The 13,818-nt window shown below is 37.2% G+C and overlaps 1 protein-coding gene across 1 annotated transcript in view; it reads left to right on the top strand.

Moving 5' to 3' along the window:
* Positions 1-13,818, top strand: part of KPNA3 (karyopherin subunit alpha 3) — a 74,863-nt gene that overhangs the window by 49,894 nt on the left and 11,151 nt on the right. The window contains exons 8-13 of the mRNA XM_007535062.3: positions 2,680-2,766; positions 3,122-3,291; positions 5,655-5,699; positions 6,741-6,872; positions 10,955-11,083; positions 13,693-13,797. Of these exons, the coding sequence (XP_007535124.1) occupies positions 2,680-2,766; positions 3,122-3,291; positions 5,655-5,699; positions 6,741-6,872; positions 10,955-11,083; positions 13,693-13,797 (668 nt within the window). The remainder of the gene's footprint in view (positions 1-2,679; positions 2,767-3,121; positions 3,292-5,654; positions 5,700-6,740; positions 6,873-10,954; positions 11,084-13,692; positions 13,798-13,818) is intronic.

Here is a 13,818-nt window from a genome sequence, read left to right as displayed (position 1 = left end):
ATGAATCTTATAAGTGACTTTTAATGATGTTAGTTTTATTTTTTTTAAATGTTTTATCTTCTAGGTTTATCGTTAGTTTAGACCATCTCCTAATAACAGGTTTTCAAGTTTTGCTTTCTGATGCCTCAAAGGTGCTAAATAGCTCATACATTTTAGCCCTTAACATACATTTTTTTAAGTTTTTTTTAAAATTATTTTTACTTACTTATTGGATAGAAACAGCCAGAAATTGAGAGGGAAGGGGGGTGATAGGGAGTGAGACACCTGCAGCATTACTTTACCACTTGCAAAGCTTTCCCTCTGCAGATGGGGACTGGGGACTTATACTCAGGTCCATGTGCATTGTAATGTGCCCTCAACCAGGTGTGCTACCACCTGGCCCCGACATACATTTACTTAAAAGATTTATTATGGGGCCCAGCAGTAGTGCCATCTAGTTGAGTGCACATATAACCATGCACTAGGATCTGGGTTCAAGCTCCCAGTTCCCTGCAGAAGGGAAGCTTCACAAGTGGTAAAGCAGTGTTGTAGGTGTCTCTTCCATTTCCCCTCCCCTCTCACTTTCTCTCTATCCTATCAAATGGGGGTGGGAAGAGGGAAAAATGACTTCCGGGAGTGGTACATTCTTTGCACCAAGTCCCAGGGACAACCCTAGCGGTAATGGTGGGAATGAGGGGAGTTGATTTATTTATTTATTGGGGAGGGGGAAATGAGATGGACAAAGAGAGAGTATTAGAGCTTTGGCAGGGATCAAACTCAGGGCCATGCTTGAGAGTTCAATGCTTTATCCACTGCATCACCACACAGGCCATCCCCACCTCCTGTTATCTTTTAGGCTCAGTACCTGCACAGTGACTACTACTCCCACACAAGGTAGATCAGCTAATAGTGAATTGACCCAAACTGACAAAACCTCTTTGAAAAAACTAGATACTGTGCTGGGGAGACAGCATAATGGTTACACCAAAGATTTCATGTCCAAGGCTCTGAGGTCCCAAGTTCAGTTCTCAACTCCACCATCAGCCAGAGCTGAGCAGCACTCTCTCTCTCCCTCCCTCCCCTCCTCACTAGTGAATAAATAAACATTAAACATCAGGGCCAGGTGGTAGCACAGTGGGTTAAATGCACAAGGTGCAAAGTGCATGGACCGAAGTAAGATCCCAGTTTGATTCCCCCGGCTCCCCACCTGTAGGGGGGTAGCTCCATAAGCGGTGAAGCAAGTCTGCAAGTGTTTATCTTTCTGTTCCCCCCCTGTCTTCCCCATTGCTCTCCATTTCTCTTTGTCTTATCCAACAACAACAGCAATAATAGTAACATCAACAAGAGCAACAAAATGGGAAAAAAAATTAAAACATCAATAACAAGCAAACCTAGATATTGATAAGTACCTTTGAAGTTTGGAATACTTAAGTGATTTCACATATTCATGATGACTTTTAGATAGTATGTGATGTAACATTAACACAAAAACCATATATCGTACAATTCATTTTTATATCTAGGATAAGCATATCTGTGGAGACAGAAAGCAAATGTTTTGTCTCTGTCTAGTTCTACAAGAGTGGGTGATTCTCTAAGAAATGATAGAAATAACAAATGACTACACAACTGTTTAAATACTAAAAAGCATCAAAACAGTACATTAGATCACTTTTATTATATTAGATTACATCTCAATAAACCAAGCCAATTTTTTAAAATTTCTTTATTGGGGAATTAATGTTTTACATTTAACAGTAAATACAATAGGTTGTACATGCATAACATTCCCCAGTTTCCCATATAACAATACAACCCCCACTATCATCCTTCATGGACCTGTATTCTCCCCACCCACCCACCCCAGAGTCTTTTACTTTGGTGCAATACGCCAATTCCATTTCAGGTTCTACTTGTGTTATCTCTTCTGATCTAAACCAAGCTAATTTTAATTTAAATATTAAGTAAATAAACAGCTAGTGCAGACACTGCAAAAAAAAGTCTAGCACTAGTACACAATTGATTGAAATCTAAGAATGTAATCTAGTTTATGTTTAGTTATCTACTTAGAAATGGGTATAACCACCAGTATCTTAGAGTTTAGGGATATATAAGTGAATATCGACTATAATAATATTATTTTAAAATATGAAGTAGGCCTCAAGTAACAATAGCTAGTTCTTTATTTTATCCATTATTGGCATTTGGGGTTACATTGACTATAAACTATTATATCCAAACTTACACGCTTACAGTAGGAAAAATTTTAAATGCATTATAGAAAAATATGATTCTGCCTCCCCATATTAAGAGATATATTGGATTGCTGGAAAAGTCTTAATGTATTATTCCTATGTTTTTTTTAGGCAATAATGCATCATGACTTTTCCAACAACCCAATAACTGACTTTATTACATGACTCAAGAATCAGTCATGCCACTGTTTTTAGTTAGTAATAGTGGCAATTTTTAGATATCCTCAAATGGGCTTGTTACTTAAATATTACTAGGAGAAAGTACTAACATTGGCTTTTTTTTTTTTAAGATAAAAATATTTACCACATTTGTTCATCCAGTAAATTGCAGCTGAGGGATTATCTGTGTGCCAGGCTCAGAATATTTCATTAAGCTATATAGGCTGAAATATGCAAATGACATCATTTTTGAAACATAAATAATAATGGTTTTTCTTTATTATAGATGCCGTACCTCTTTTTCTGAGACTGCTTCACTCGCCACACCAGAATGTTTGTGAACAGGCAGTATGGGCTTTAGGAAACATTATAGGTAAGTTGGCATTTAGGTTTGAAGAGACTCCAAATAGCAATATTAATTAACTTTTTTCCTACATTGGCATAGCCATTACACACTATGTTTCCTCTAATGTTAATGTGGGTTAACTAATTTCTTACCTTAGAGAAAATACTAACTTTTAAAATGGATATGCCATTTGCTATCAAGATTAATAGGTTAAATTTGTGTTCCCCAATCAAAATCTGGAGAAACAGCAACACTTGATGCCCTTGACTATTGGTGAGGAAACATAGAACATCAGTGTCCCCAACATAAGCCATTGCATACATTTCAGACTTTCTCATCCTGAATGTAATTTTTTTTTTAAATACAATTTTCATTTCTGTAGGTGATGGTCCTCAATGTAGAGATTATGTCATATCACTGGGAGTTGTCAAACCTCTTCTGTCCTTCATCAATCCCTCCATTCCCATCACCTTCCTTCGGAACGTCACATGGGTCATTGTCAATCTCTGCAGGAATAAGGACCCCCCACCGCCTATGGAGACAGTTCAGGAGGTAAATGAAGAATTACAAAGGCCAGATGATATATTTCCCTTATGTTTATGCTTTAGATTTTCATGCACAGAGGAAGAAATAGCATACACTGGTTTCCTTGTAGGTTTAAGACTTAAAAAATAATTCATTGTATTGAATTTTGATTCCCTGTGAAGTGATAGTGGAGTGTCTTATGGCACCTAAAAGATTAGTCCACACTAATCTCTTGTAATGACTCTTTTAATAAAGAGAAAACAAAAATACAAGAGAAAATAAAATCCCAATTTAGTTTTGTATTTTAAAAATGTATTACACTTTTGGTTTAAAAACAGAGACAAAGAATTACTACAGATAAAAATTATTGTACTTTTATGGACATATTCTTGAGTAAATTTGTGTTTAGTCCACTTGAAATTTTGTATAAAAATCAATGTTTTTAAAATTGTGACATACTTTGTGTTATCAATAATACTACTGATTTTAAATAAGAACTTTAAATCTAATTTGTAAATTATCTGAGCATTTAAGTTCCAAGAAATCCTATGTAACCTTTAATCACTTGACTGTAGAAAATGTTTACTTTGTGCCTGCATACATGATTTCTGTACTCTTGACTGACATGCCCTTCCTATCCCCGCTTCCCATAAAGGGTGAGAAACAGAACAGGAGAGAGATACCATAGCTTTGCACAAAAAGCTTCCCCTTTATATTATCCTTCCATTTGGTAACCAGGGTCTCAAATTCAGGTCTTCATATGATAAAGTGTGTGCTCTACAGGGTGAGCTATCTCCTGGCCTCCTTGCCTTTATAAAAAAAATTGACCTTTGGGGGTTGGGCAGTGGGATAAGCACACATAGGGAGGGCAAAGCACAAGGACCATCATAAGGATACCCATTAAAGCCTCCGGCTCCCCACCTGCAGGGGAGTCGCTTCACAAGCGGTGAAGCAGGTCTGCAGGTGTCTATCTTTCTCTCCCCATCTCTGTCTTCCCCTCCTCTCTCCATCTCTCTCTGTCCTATCCAACAATAACGACATCAATAACAACAATAATAACGACAACAATAAAGGGCAACAAAAGGGAAAGTTAATATTTAAAAAAATTGACCTTTGGCCAGCTTCTGCTACTTCTTGCTATAACAGAAAGAAATTAGGGTAATTTCCCCTATTTCCCACTGCTCTCTTTCACCCAAGTTTTGGGAAAAAACCAAAACATTTATTTACTTATTTATTTATGATTTTTTAAACTTACTTTATTGGGGAATTAATGGTTGACAATAAAATACAATAGTTTGTGCATGCATAACATTTCCTAGTTTTCCAAAACATTTATTTATTAATTATAGAGGAAGGAGAACCATGGCATCACTCTTGCATCTGTCATGCCAGGAATTAACCTTTAGGACCTCATGCTTGCAAGTCCCAGCACTTTAGCTACTGTGCCATCTCCAAGACTGCTTTCTTCTATGGTTTTTTTTTTATTTTTTATGCATTTCTTGGGCTGAGTTGAACAAACAGCTTTGTACTAATTCTATTTTCTTGACTAAATCTGAGGTTTAAAAATAAAAACTGACTCATGTAGCTCACTAAGTAAGATGTTTTTACTTTAAACAGGTAAGTAAAAACAATAATGGCAGTTTTAAGAGTAGGACTTTATTAAAAATAAGGGAAAAGCCGTAAGATATTTTTGGGTTTTTTTTTAATGCATAAATGCATCATGACTGATAATCCAATAGCTATGCTATATACATGTTATAACTTTCTATTTGAAATTATGCTATAAAGAAAATCACTGATTGGACCAGGTGGTGGTGCATCTGGTTGAGTGCACATTTTATAGTGCGCAAGGACCCAGGTTCAAGGCCCTAGCCTCCACTTGCAGGGGGAAAGCTTCACAAATGGTGAGGCAATGGTACAGGTGTCTCTCTGTCTCTTTCCCTCTCTATATTCCTCTTCCTCTTGATTTCTGGCCATCTCTATCAAATAAATACAGTTTATACAGAAAATAAAATAAATACAGTTTATACAGAAAATATCACTGGCAAATCTATTTCCTGTAAGATACATTAATCTTAGATAGGTGCTTTGGTTATTTTAATTGGACATCTAGATGGGTTTTTGGTTTTTCATATTAAACTTTTATTTTCCTAATATGAAAACAAATTTTAACATTGTCTTTCTTGCCCTGCAAATAGTAATCACTACTTTTTGGTACCGTAGCAATTAATTTTTTTAAAAAATATTTACTTTTATCAGAGAACTGCTTATGGTGGTATGGTGGTACTAGGGATTGAACCAGGGACCTGAGAGCCAGACATGAAAATCAGTAATTCATTTTTACAAAAACCTGTTCATCAACTCTAGTGTTACTTTTTATCTTTCCTCAGATTTTGCCAGCATTATGTGTCCTCATATACCATACAGACATAAACGTAAGTAACTCATATTTGAATTTTTTCCTTCATGGAACTGGAAGAATTGTTTGTTTATGGCTTAAGTTATCCAAATAGCAGAAATGCTAACTTTAGAGAAATGATCATATAGGTAATTTATATTGGTAGTGGTCTGAGTACTAGTTTTTAATCTTATCTAATTCTTAGAAAAGGTAAAGTCGATATTTCATTTACAGAATAAAAAGAAATGAAGCTCGGGAAAATTTTTAGCTTTTTTTTTTTTTTAACGCAAAGTTTCAGAAATTGTAAGTATTAAGAATTCAGTCTTAGGACAACTAAGTTTATGTACTTCCTATGATTTCACTTAAGACCTGTGCTTACAGTCTCTGAAAGCACAGGGAAGGTTTTAATAGGATATATATACATATATATTGCTAAGCATGTTTGAAAACCATTAGCATGATAGATAATCTTTTTGATTCCATACTTGGGAAGTAGTATAGTATATTTCAGTTATTTTGTATATCAAGTATTACCTAGTAATTTTTAGATAATTAGTTTATAGGAACAAGGGAACAGCCCCTACCTATTTTTAATTCACCTAACTAGTATATAAATGCAGAAGTTGGGATAAAAGTTGTCCCAGACGTGTGTAACTCATTCTCATGAACACTTTTCCGCAGTAGGGATTAAGGGAATTGTCTACTACATAATAGATTTCTCAAGTGGCTAGAACTTTTTGTTGATAAGCTAAAGCATACATTTAGATAACTTGGGGCCACACCTGGTTAAACTTACACATAAAGTATGCAAGTACCTGGGTTCAAGCCCCTGGTCTCACAAGTAGTGAAACAGGGCTGTAGGTCTTGGTCCTGGTCTCTGTCTCTCTCTCCCCCCCTCCCCCTCTCCCTCTCTCTCCCTCCCTCCACTCCCTCCCTCCTCAATTCTGTCTCTATCCAATAATAAATGAATATAATGTTAAAAAGAAAAAAAATCTTTAAAAATAAATTTAGATAACTTCATGATATATAATGTATGTGTTCAGACAAATATATTAAACTGGTAATTCTTCTATTTTAGATTCTTGTAGATACTGTTTGGGCTCTATCATACCTGACAGATGGAGGCAATGAACAAATACAGATGGTTATTGATTCAGGAGTTGTGCCTTTTCTAGTGCCCCTTCTGAGCCACCAGGAGGTGAAAGTTCAAGTAAGTCTTTCAAAGTTTCTCTTGTATAAAACTGTGTTGGCTATAGTCATTTTCAGCCAGGCTTTAAATTTGTCTGTATGTGCCACATTATTTCTCTTGATATTTTACAGAATCTGAGTTTGTATTATGCAGGTTCTTTTTAGAGTTTTAAATACCTACATCCCTTGCCTTTGGATATATCCTCTCTACGATGCCCTTCAGGTATTTGATTATCATTTGAAGCAGCCAAAAGTGAAGTAAGTTTTTTTCCACAAACTGCTGCTCTTCCTGTTTATCCTCTTTCAGTGAGCAGTTAAGTAGTAGTCCAGGATAAAACTTTTTATTTCTTTGCCCTCCATTACAGATTTTGTCAATCCTTTTAAAATTGATTTTTCTGTTTTGATTGGTTCATAAAACTGTATGCCTTAGAAGTGCAATTTCACAATTCTTCAAAATATTTTACCACACTATAATCACTGTGAAAGAACCAATATCTCTTCACCAAATCTGTTGGATCATCTCTACCTTTGCAGCTTATTCCCTCCTCCTCCCCCTTTGGTGACCCTAGTTCTGTAGTCTTGAGTCAGAGTTCATTTCCACTTTACATCATTCCCTTGCTTTGTTGACTGAGACATGATAGATCTTTTAGTATTTTACTTTTATACAAGTTCCTTAGTATTTTTGTAGAGGGAGTCGGGCGGTAGAGCAGTGGGTTAAGCGCTCGTGGCACGAAGTGCAAGGACTGGCTTAGGATCCCAATTTGAGCCCCTGGCTCCCCACCTGCAGGGGAGTCGCTTCACAGGCGGTGAAGCAGGTCTGCAGATGCCTATCTTTCTCTTCCCCTCTCTGTCTTCCCTTCCTCCCTCCATTTCTCTCTGTCCTATCCAACCACTACGACATCAGTAACAACATCAATAAAAAAAGGGGCAACAAAAGGAAAAATAAACAAACACAAATATAAAAAAAATTTTTTAATGTTTTTTCGTAGAGCCAGTTTACTAATAATCATTTCCTTTAACTGTCTTATCTGAAAAGCTCCTTATTACTCCTTCAGATCTGAGTGATAATCAACTTGGACCTCTTCTCCCTTCAGTACTTTGAATTTAATATGCAAATTTTTTTAGTATTTGGAGTTTCTGTTGAAAAGCAGATAGCCTTATGGAAGTTTCCTTCTATGTGACTCTGCTTTTTCTTTTGCTGCTTATAAAATTCTCTTTGTCGGGAGTTGGGCTGTAGAGCAGAGGGTTAAGCGCAGGTGGCGCAAAGCACAAGGACTGGCATAAGGATCCCGGTTCGAGCCCTGGCTCCCCACCTGCAGGGGAGTTGCTTCACAGGCGGTGAAGCAGGTCTGCAGGTGTCTATCTTTCTCTCCTCTCTGTCTTCCCCTCCTCTCTCCATTTCTCTCTGTCCTATCCAACAACGACAACAACAATAATTACTACAACAATAAAACAACAAGGGCAACAAAGGGAATAAATAAATAAAATAAATATTTTTTTAAAAAATTCTCTGTCATTGGTCTTTGCTATATTAATTATTATATTATGTCTTAGTGTGCATCTGGTTAGTTATATTTTGTTTGCAACTCTTAACTTAATTTTTTTATTAGGTAGAGACAGAAATTGTTGGGGGGGAGGAGATACAAAAGAGAAAAGAGACTGAGAGATACTTGCAGCCCTACTTCACTACTTGTGTAGCTTTCCCCCTATAGGTGGAAACCAGGGGCTTGAACCTTGTTCCTTGCACACTGTAATGTGAGCACTTAACCAGGTGCAATATGGCTTGGCCCCTCCCAGTAAACTTTCTTAGACTATATCTTCGAAGTATTGTTTAGGAGGTATATGCCTCTATTAAATTTGGGATTTTTGTCATGCTGCTATTTGGTCCATTAGTGTTGTAGATTTCCTCTGTCTTCTCATGTATGATGTTCTGTAAGGATCAGAATCAGGGTCTGTGTTTGAGTGGGCCTGAATAGTGCAGGGGTTTGAATTCTCAAAAGTGTGTGAATAAGGCCGTAATACTAGCACTGAGTGAACCAGAAGTTTAAAGTTGCAGGAGTTCTTCAGTCTAGAGGAAGATTAGACTTCAACAGATTAAGTTCTATAAATGGAACTCTATATCTTCACCTTCTATATGAGCTTACATTTCTGGTTGGAGTTCCAAGCCTGTTGCTGTGTGGCATTTTCCTTATATGTTGTAGCTTTGTTGTTACTGCAGGGTCAGAGGAAGACAGTCTTTTTGGTGATCTGGACCCTTGTAATTCTGCATTAATTTTATTTATTTAAATGGTAGTGATGGAGATTAATCTGGGCCTTTGTTGCTTCAGACATAAAAAACATTTTATATAACCACTACACTACTCCCCAATCTTCTCCATCAATTTTTATTATTTATTTATTGCCTCCAGGGTTATTGCTGGGACTCAGCACTATGAGTCTACTCCACTACTCCTGGCAGCCAGTTTTGCATTATCACTGGGGCTTAGTGCCTGCCCCCAATTTTTCCACTTTCTTGAATAGGACAGGGAGAAGCTGAGAGGAGGGAAGAGAGAAAGGTAGGCATCTGCTGACCTGCTTCACCACTTGTGAAGCTTTTCCCCTGTAGATGGGGAGCAGGGGGCTTTAATTGGGATTCTTATGCTGGTCCTTGTATTTTGTACTATGTGTGCTTAACGTGGTGTACCTCTGTCAGCCCCTGTTAGATTAACTTTTAATTAGACAAATTATAAGCTCTTCAAGTAATACTTGCCTATGTGCTAAAGCTAGGTGAATTTTTTTTTTCAATTTAAAAGATTTATTTTAAGTTATCTAGGAGATAACCACAGTAGCTAGTGCAACAGACTTGCATGTGTGAGTTCCTGAGTTCAAGCCCTAGAACCATTTATAGCAGGATAATGCTTTGGTCTCTATCTTATTAGTAAGTAAATCTCTTCATAATTACTCTATAAACAAGGACAGAAAGAAAACAATGCAAACTTGAACTGTAGTTAATGTACTATGTGTCTTAACCAGGTGCACCACCACTTGGCCCCTAAAATTTATTTATATTTTTTTTCCCTTTTGTTGCCCTTGTTGTTTTTTATTGTTGTAGTTATTATTGCTATTGAGAAAGATAGGAAAAGAAAACCAGACATCACTCTGGTATATGTGCTCCCAGGGATTGAACTCAGGACCTCATGCTGGAGAATCCAATGCTTTATCCATTGCACCATCTCCTAGACCACAACCCCCAAATTTTTTATGTAGTTTTCAAATTTATATTCTCATTATGTGTCTAGAGATACTCATTTACTTCAAGATTTCTTTTCTCCAATTAACTGCAGTAGCCTCCTTCTTGCTTTTCCTCCTATCTATCTCTCTGGTGACTGATTAATCTGTTCACCAGCTTCTGACAAAGTGACTCTCTAGATATGAGTGTGTACCTATTCATTATTAAAATATTTCTGTAATTGCACTTTAACAATAGATTAAAATCACTGTTAAAATAGGACCTTTACATAAAAAAATACCTTTTTAGCTTTTTTTTATTTACACTTTTTCCGTAGTTTTACACTCCAAAATTCCAGGTTCAGCTCCCCACACCACCATGAGCAGTACTCTGGTTTTAAAAAAAAAAAAATCAATAGTTTTACACATCTTTCCATATAGTTCCATTTTTCATAAGACTTTTAAAATTTTTTAAACTTTATTTCCCTTTTGTTGCCCTTTGTTCATTGTTATTGTTATTGATATCGTCGTCGTCGTTAGAGAGGACAGAGAAATGGAGAAAGGAGGGAAAGACAGAGAGGGGAGAGAAAGATAGACACCTGCAGACCTGCTTCATCGCCTGTAGGGAGACCCCCCTGCAGGTGGGAGCAGGGGGCTCAAACCGGGATCCTTATGGCGGTCCTTGCACTTTGTGCCACATGTGCTTAACCCACTGCGCTACCGCCCATCTCCCTTCACAAGATTTTTTTTTTAATTGCTTCTCAGTACTGCTTTGATCAGAATAAAGTAAATATTACTGTTTCATATTTTTACATTTTGTCTGAATTATGAAAAATGTATATTTAGTTTTATTATAAACAAATAATTTTATAGGGTATACTTTTATCTTCATCCCAGACAGCAGCACTCAGAGCAGTTGGCAACATTGTGACTGGCACTGATGAACAGACCCAGGTTGTACTCAACTGTGATGTGCTCTCACATTTCCCAAATCTCTTATCACACCCAAAAGAAAAGATAAATAAGGTAAGGCATATATCATTCACTTTTCTATGCTGATCTCATTTGTAGCTACCCTGTCATTTATGTTACTGTTTGTGATTTTCTTCAAAATCACAGCAATTAAATTAATATCAACTTTAAAACATGAAAATCATTTCAGATTACCTCTTATTTACCTTACTTCACCTTTTAAAAAAACATTTATTATTTTAAATTTTTTTTGTTTCCTAAATTTTTTTTTTCATTTGATTTGATAGAATAGAGAAAAATTGAGAAGGGAGTGGGGAAAGAAACACTTACAGCTGTGCTTCACCACTCATGAAACTTTCCCCCTACAGGTGGAGGACCAAGGGCTTGGACCCAGGTCCTTGCACATGGTTATATGTGTGCTTACTAGGTGAGCCACCATGCTGAGACTATTTGAGAGAGAAGTACTGTGGTATATGTGGTGTTAGACTTCAAATTCAGGACTCTACCTTCTTGTTCCAGTGCTCTACCACTTTCATGGCTGCTTCTTGCACTTTTTAATTGCTTATTACAAGTATTTCTTGATTGAGTAAGAAAAAAATGAATTTATACCGAACATAGCTTATTAGTAGCAATAATTAGTAAGTTAGTGGCCAGTTGGTGAGAGTGCTTACAAAATCACCCATTGGGTGGCTGATTTCTTTTATTACAGACTATAATTTAATATTACTATGAAATTAGATTATATTAGAACATTCTTTTTATGATTAAATAAATATTTCATTATATATAGAGTATTTCATTATATATAGGGTACTTTTTTTTAAATGTCTCTATGTTCCTGAGCTCAGGATGCACATGTGCTCCTGGTAACCACTTTCCTTCCACCTCCCCCCCCCTCCTTTGACTCAAAGGGCAAGAGAGAGAAATAGAGTAGGAGAAAGAAACAGAAAAGGAGAGACACCTGCAACAGTGCTTCATCACTTGTAATACATACCCTGCAGATAGGGACCAGGACTTGATCCCAGGTCCTGGTGCACAGTAATGTGTGCACTCTGCTGAGGGCATCACCACCTGAAACCCAGGCCATATTTTGTTTATTCACTTATTTGTTGGTGGGTACTTGAATTATTTCTACCTTCTGATTGTTTTGAATAATGTGGCATGAATATTGACATACAAGTATCTAATTGAGTCTCTTCTTTCAATCTCTTAACAGTGTTTAGGTGTGCATTTCACTTAATGTGACTCAGATAATAATATTATTAAAATAGGTTACTATATTAAAGTAAATATACATTAAAGTTATATTTTAGTGCAAATGGAGAAGGATGCACTTAGTGCTTCATATATGTTCACTACTGCTGAGCAGCCTCCTTGAACCCAATTTTTTTATTTTTAGAGGGAGGAAAGAGAAGAGAAATAACTCAGTGCTATCCACCATCTATGGACCTCCCTTGTTGCTATTCATGGTTTTCCTGTATGGTGCTGAGTGTGGATGCAGAGCTTTGTGTTTAGTTATTAGCACATGTAGTTTTATGAAGTGTTCTATCTTTCAGCCTTAAAGATACAAATTCTTTTTTTTTAATTTTAGAAAGAATTAATTAACAAAACCATAGGGTAGGAGGGGTACAATTCCCACCACCCAATCTCCATATCCCACCCCCTCCCCTGATAGCTTTCCCATTCTCTATCCCTCTGGGAGCATGGACCCAGGGTCATTGTGGGTTGCAATGACCCACAATGAAGGTGGAAGGTCTGGCTTCCACAAGAAGGTGGAAGGTCTGGCTTCTGTAATTGCTTCCCCGCTGAACATGGGCGTTGACTGGTCTATCCATACTCCCAGTCTGCCTCTCTCTTTCCCTAGTAGGGTGTGTCTCTGGGGAAGCGGAGCTCCAGGACACATTGGTGGGGTCTTCAGTCTAGGGAAGCCTGGCCGGCATCCTGATGACATCTGGAACCTGGTGACTGAAAAGAGAGTTAACATACGAAGCCAAACAAATTGTTAAGCAATCATGGACCCAAAGCTTGGAATAGTGGAGAGGAAGTGTTAGGGGGGTACTCACTGCAAACTCTAGTGTACTTCTGCTTTCAGGTATATATTTTGCAGTAGTTTACGGATACGTGTGAACATATGCTCTCTCTCACAGAAACTGGTATATATCTAGGTTTTGGGACTTTGTTAGAAAGTGAACCACCTGAGATGGAATTAGAATATACTATGAAAGGAAAGGTCTCACCCGAGTAATGAAGCTGAAGGGTTGTCATTCTACACGTGAAGTCTCTGGACACAGTCTGAAGTGAAGCATGTTGAGGTGGCAATCGTTGTGTTGGTTAGGTTGTGATTGGCAGATGCAATATTATTTGATATGGACTGGGAGAGGCATACGGGAAAGTGGGCCCTATCCAGTGGTTCCAGGACTGGGGGAAGTAAAGGCTCTATAGTGAAGATGTGAGGTTCCTGCTGTCTTGGGGTTCAAAAAGACAATGGATAGTTAATGTTATCATCACATTATTTGGTAATTGGGTTAACTTTAAAAAGTCCTTTTGTTAGGGTTTGCTGTACAGTACCCAGTATCTTGTATATATAGCCGTGCTATTGGTTGCTTCTGATCTACTTGGTCTAATTCTTAAATGAGGGTTTTCTATATTTAATTTAATTACAGGAAGCAGTGTGGTTCCTTTCCAACATAACAGCAGGCAACCAACAACAAGTTCAAGCTGTAATAGATGCTGGATTAATCCCTATGATTATTCATCAGCTTGCTAAGGTCAGTAACATATATATGTTG

Source organism: Erinaceus europaeus, chromosome 7, assembly GCF_950295315.1.
Source record: "Erinaceus europaeus chromosome 7, mEriEur2.1, whole genome shotgun sequence".
Lineage (NCBI taxonomy): Eukaryota > Metazoa > Chordata > Mammalia > Eulipotyphla > Erinaceidae > Erinaceus > Erinaceus europaeus.
The sequence above is the reverse complement of the archived record's forward strand: the minus strand, read 5'-3'. Positions and strand labels throughout refer to the sequence as shown.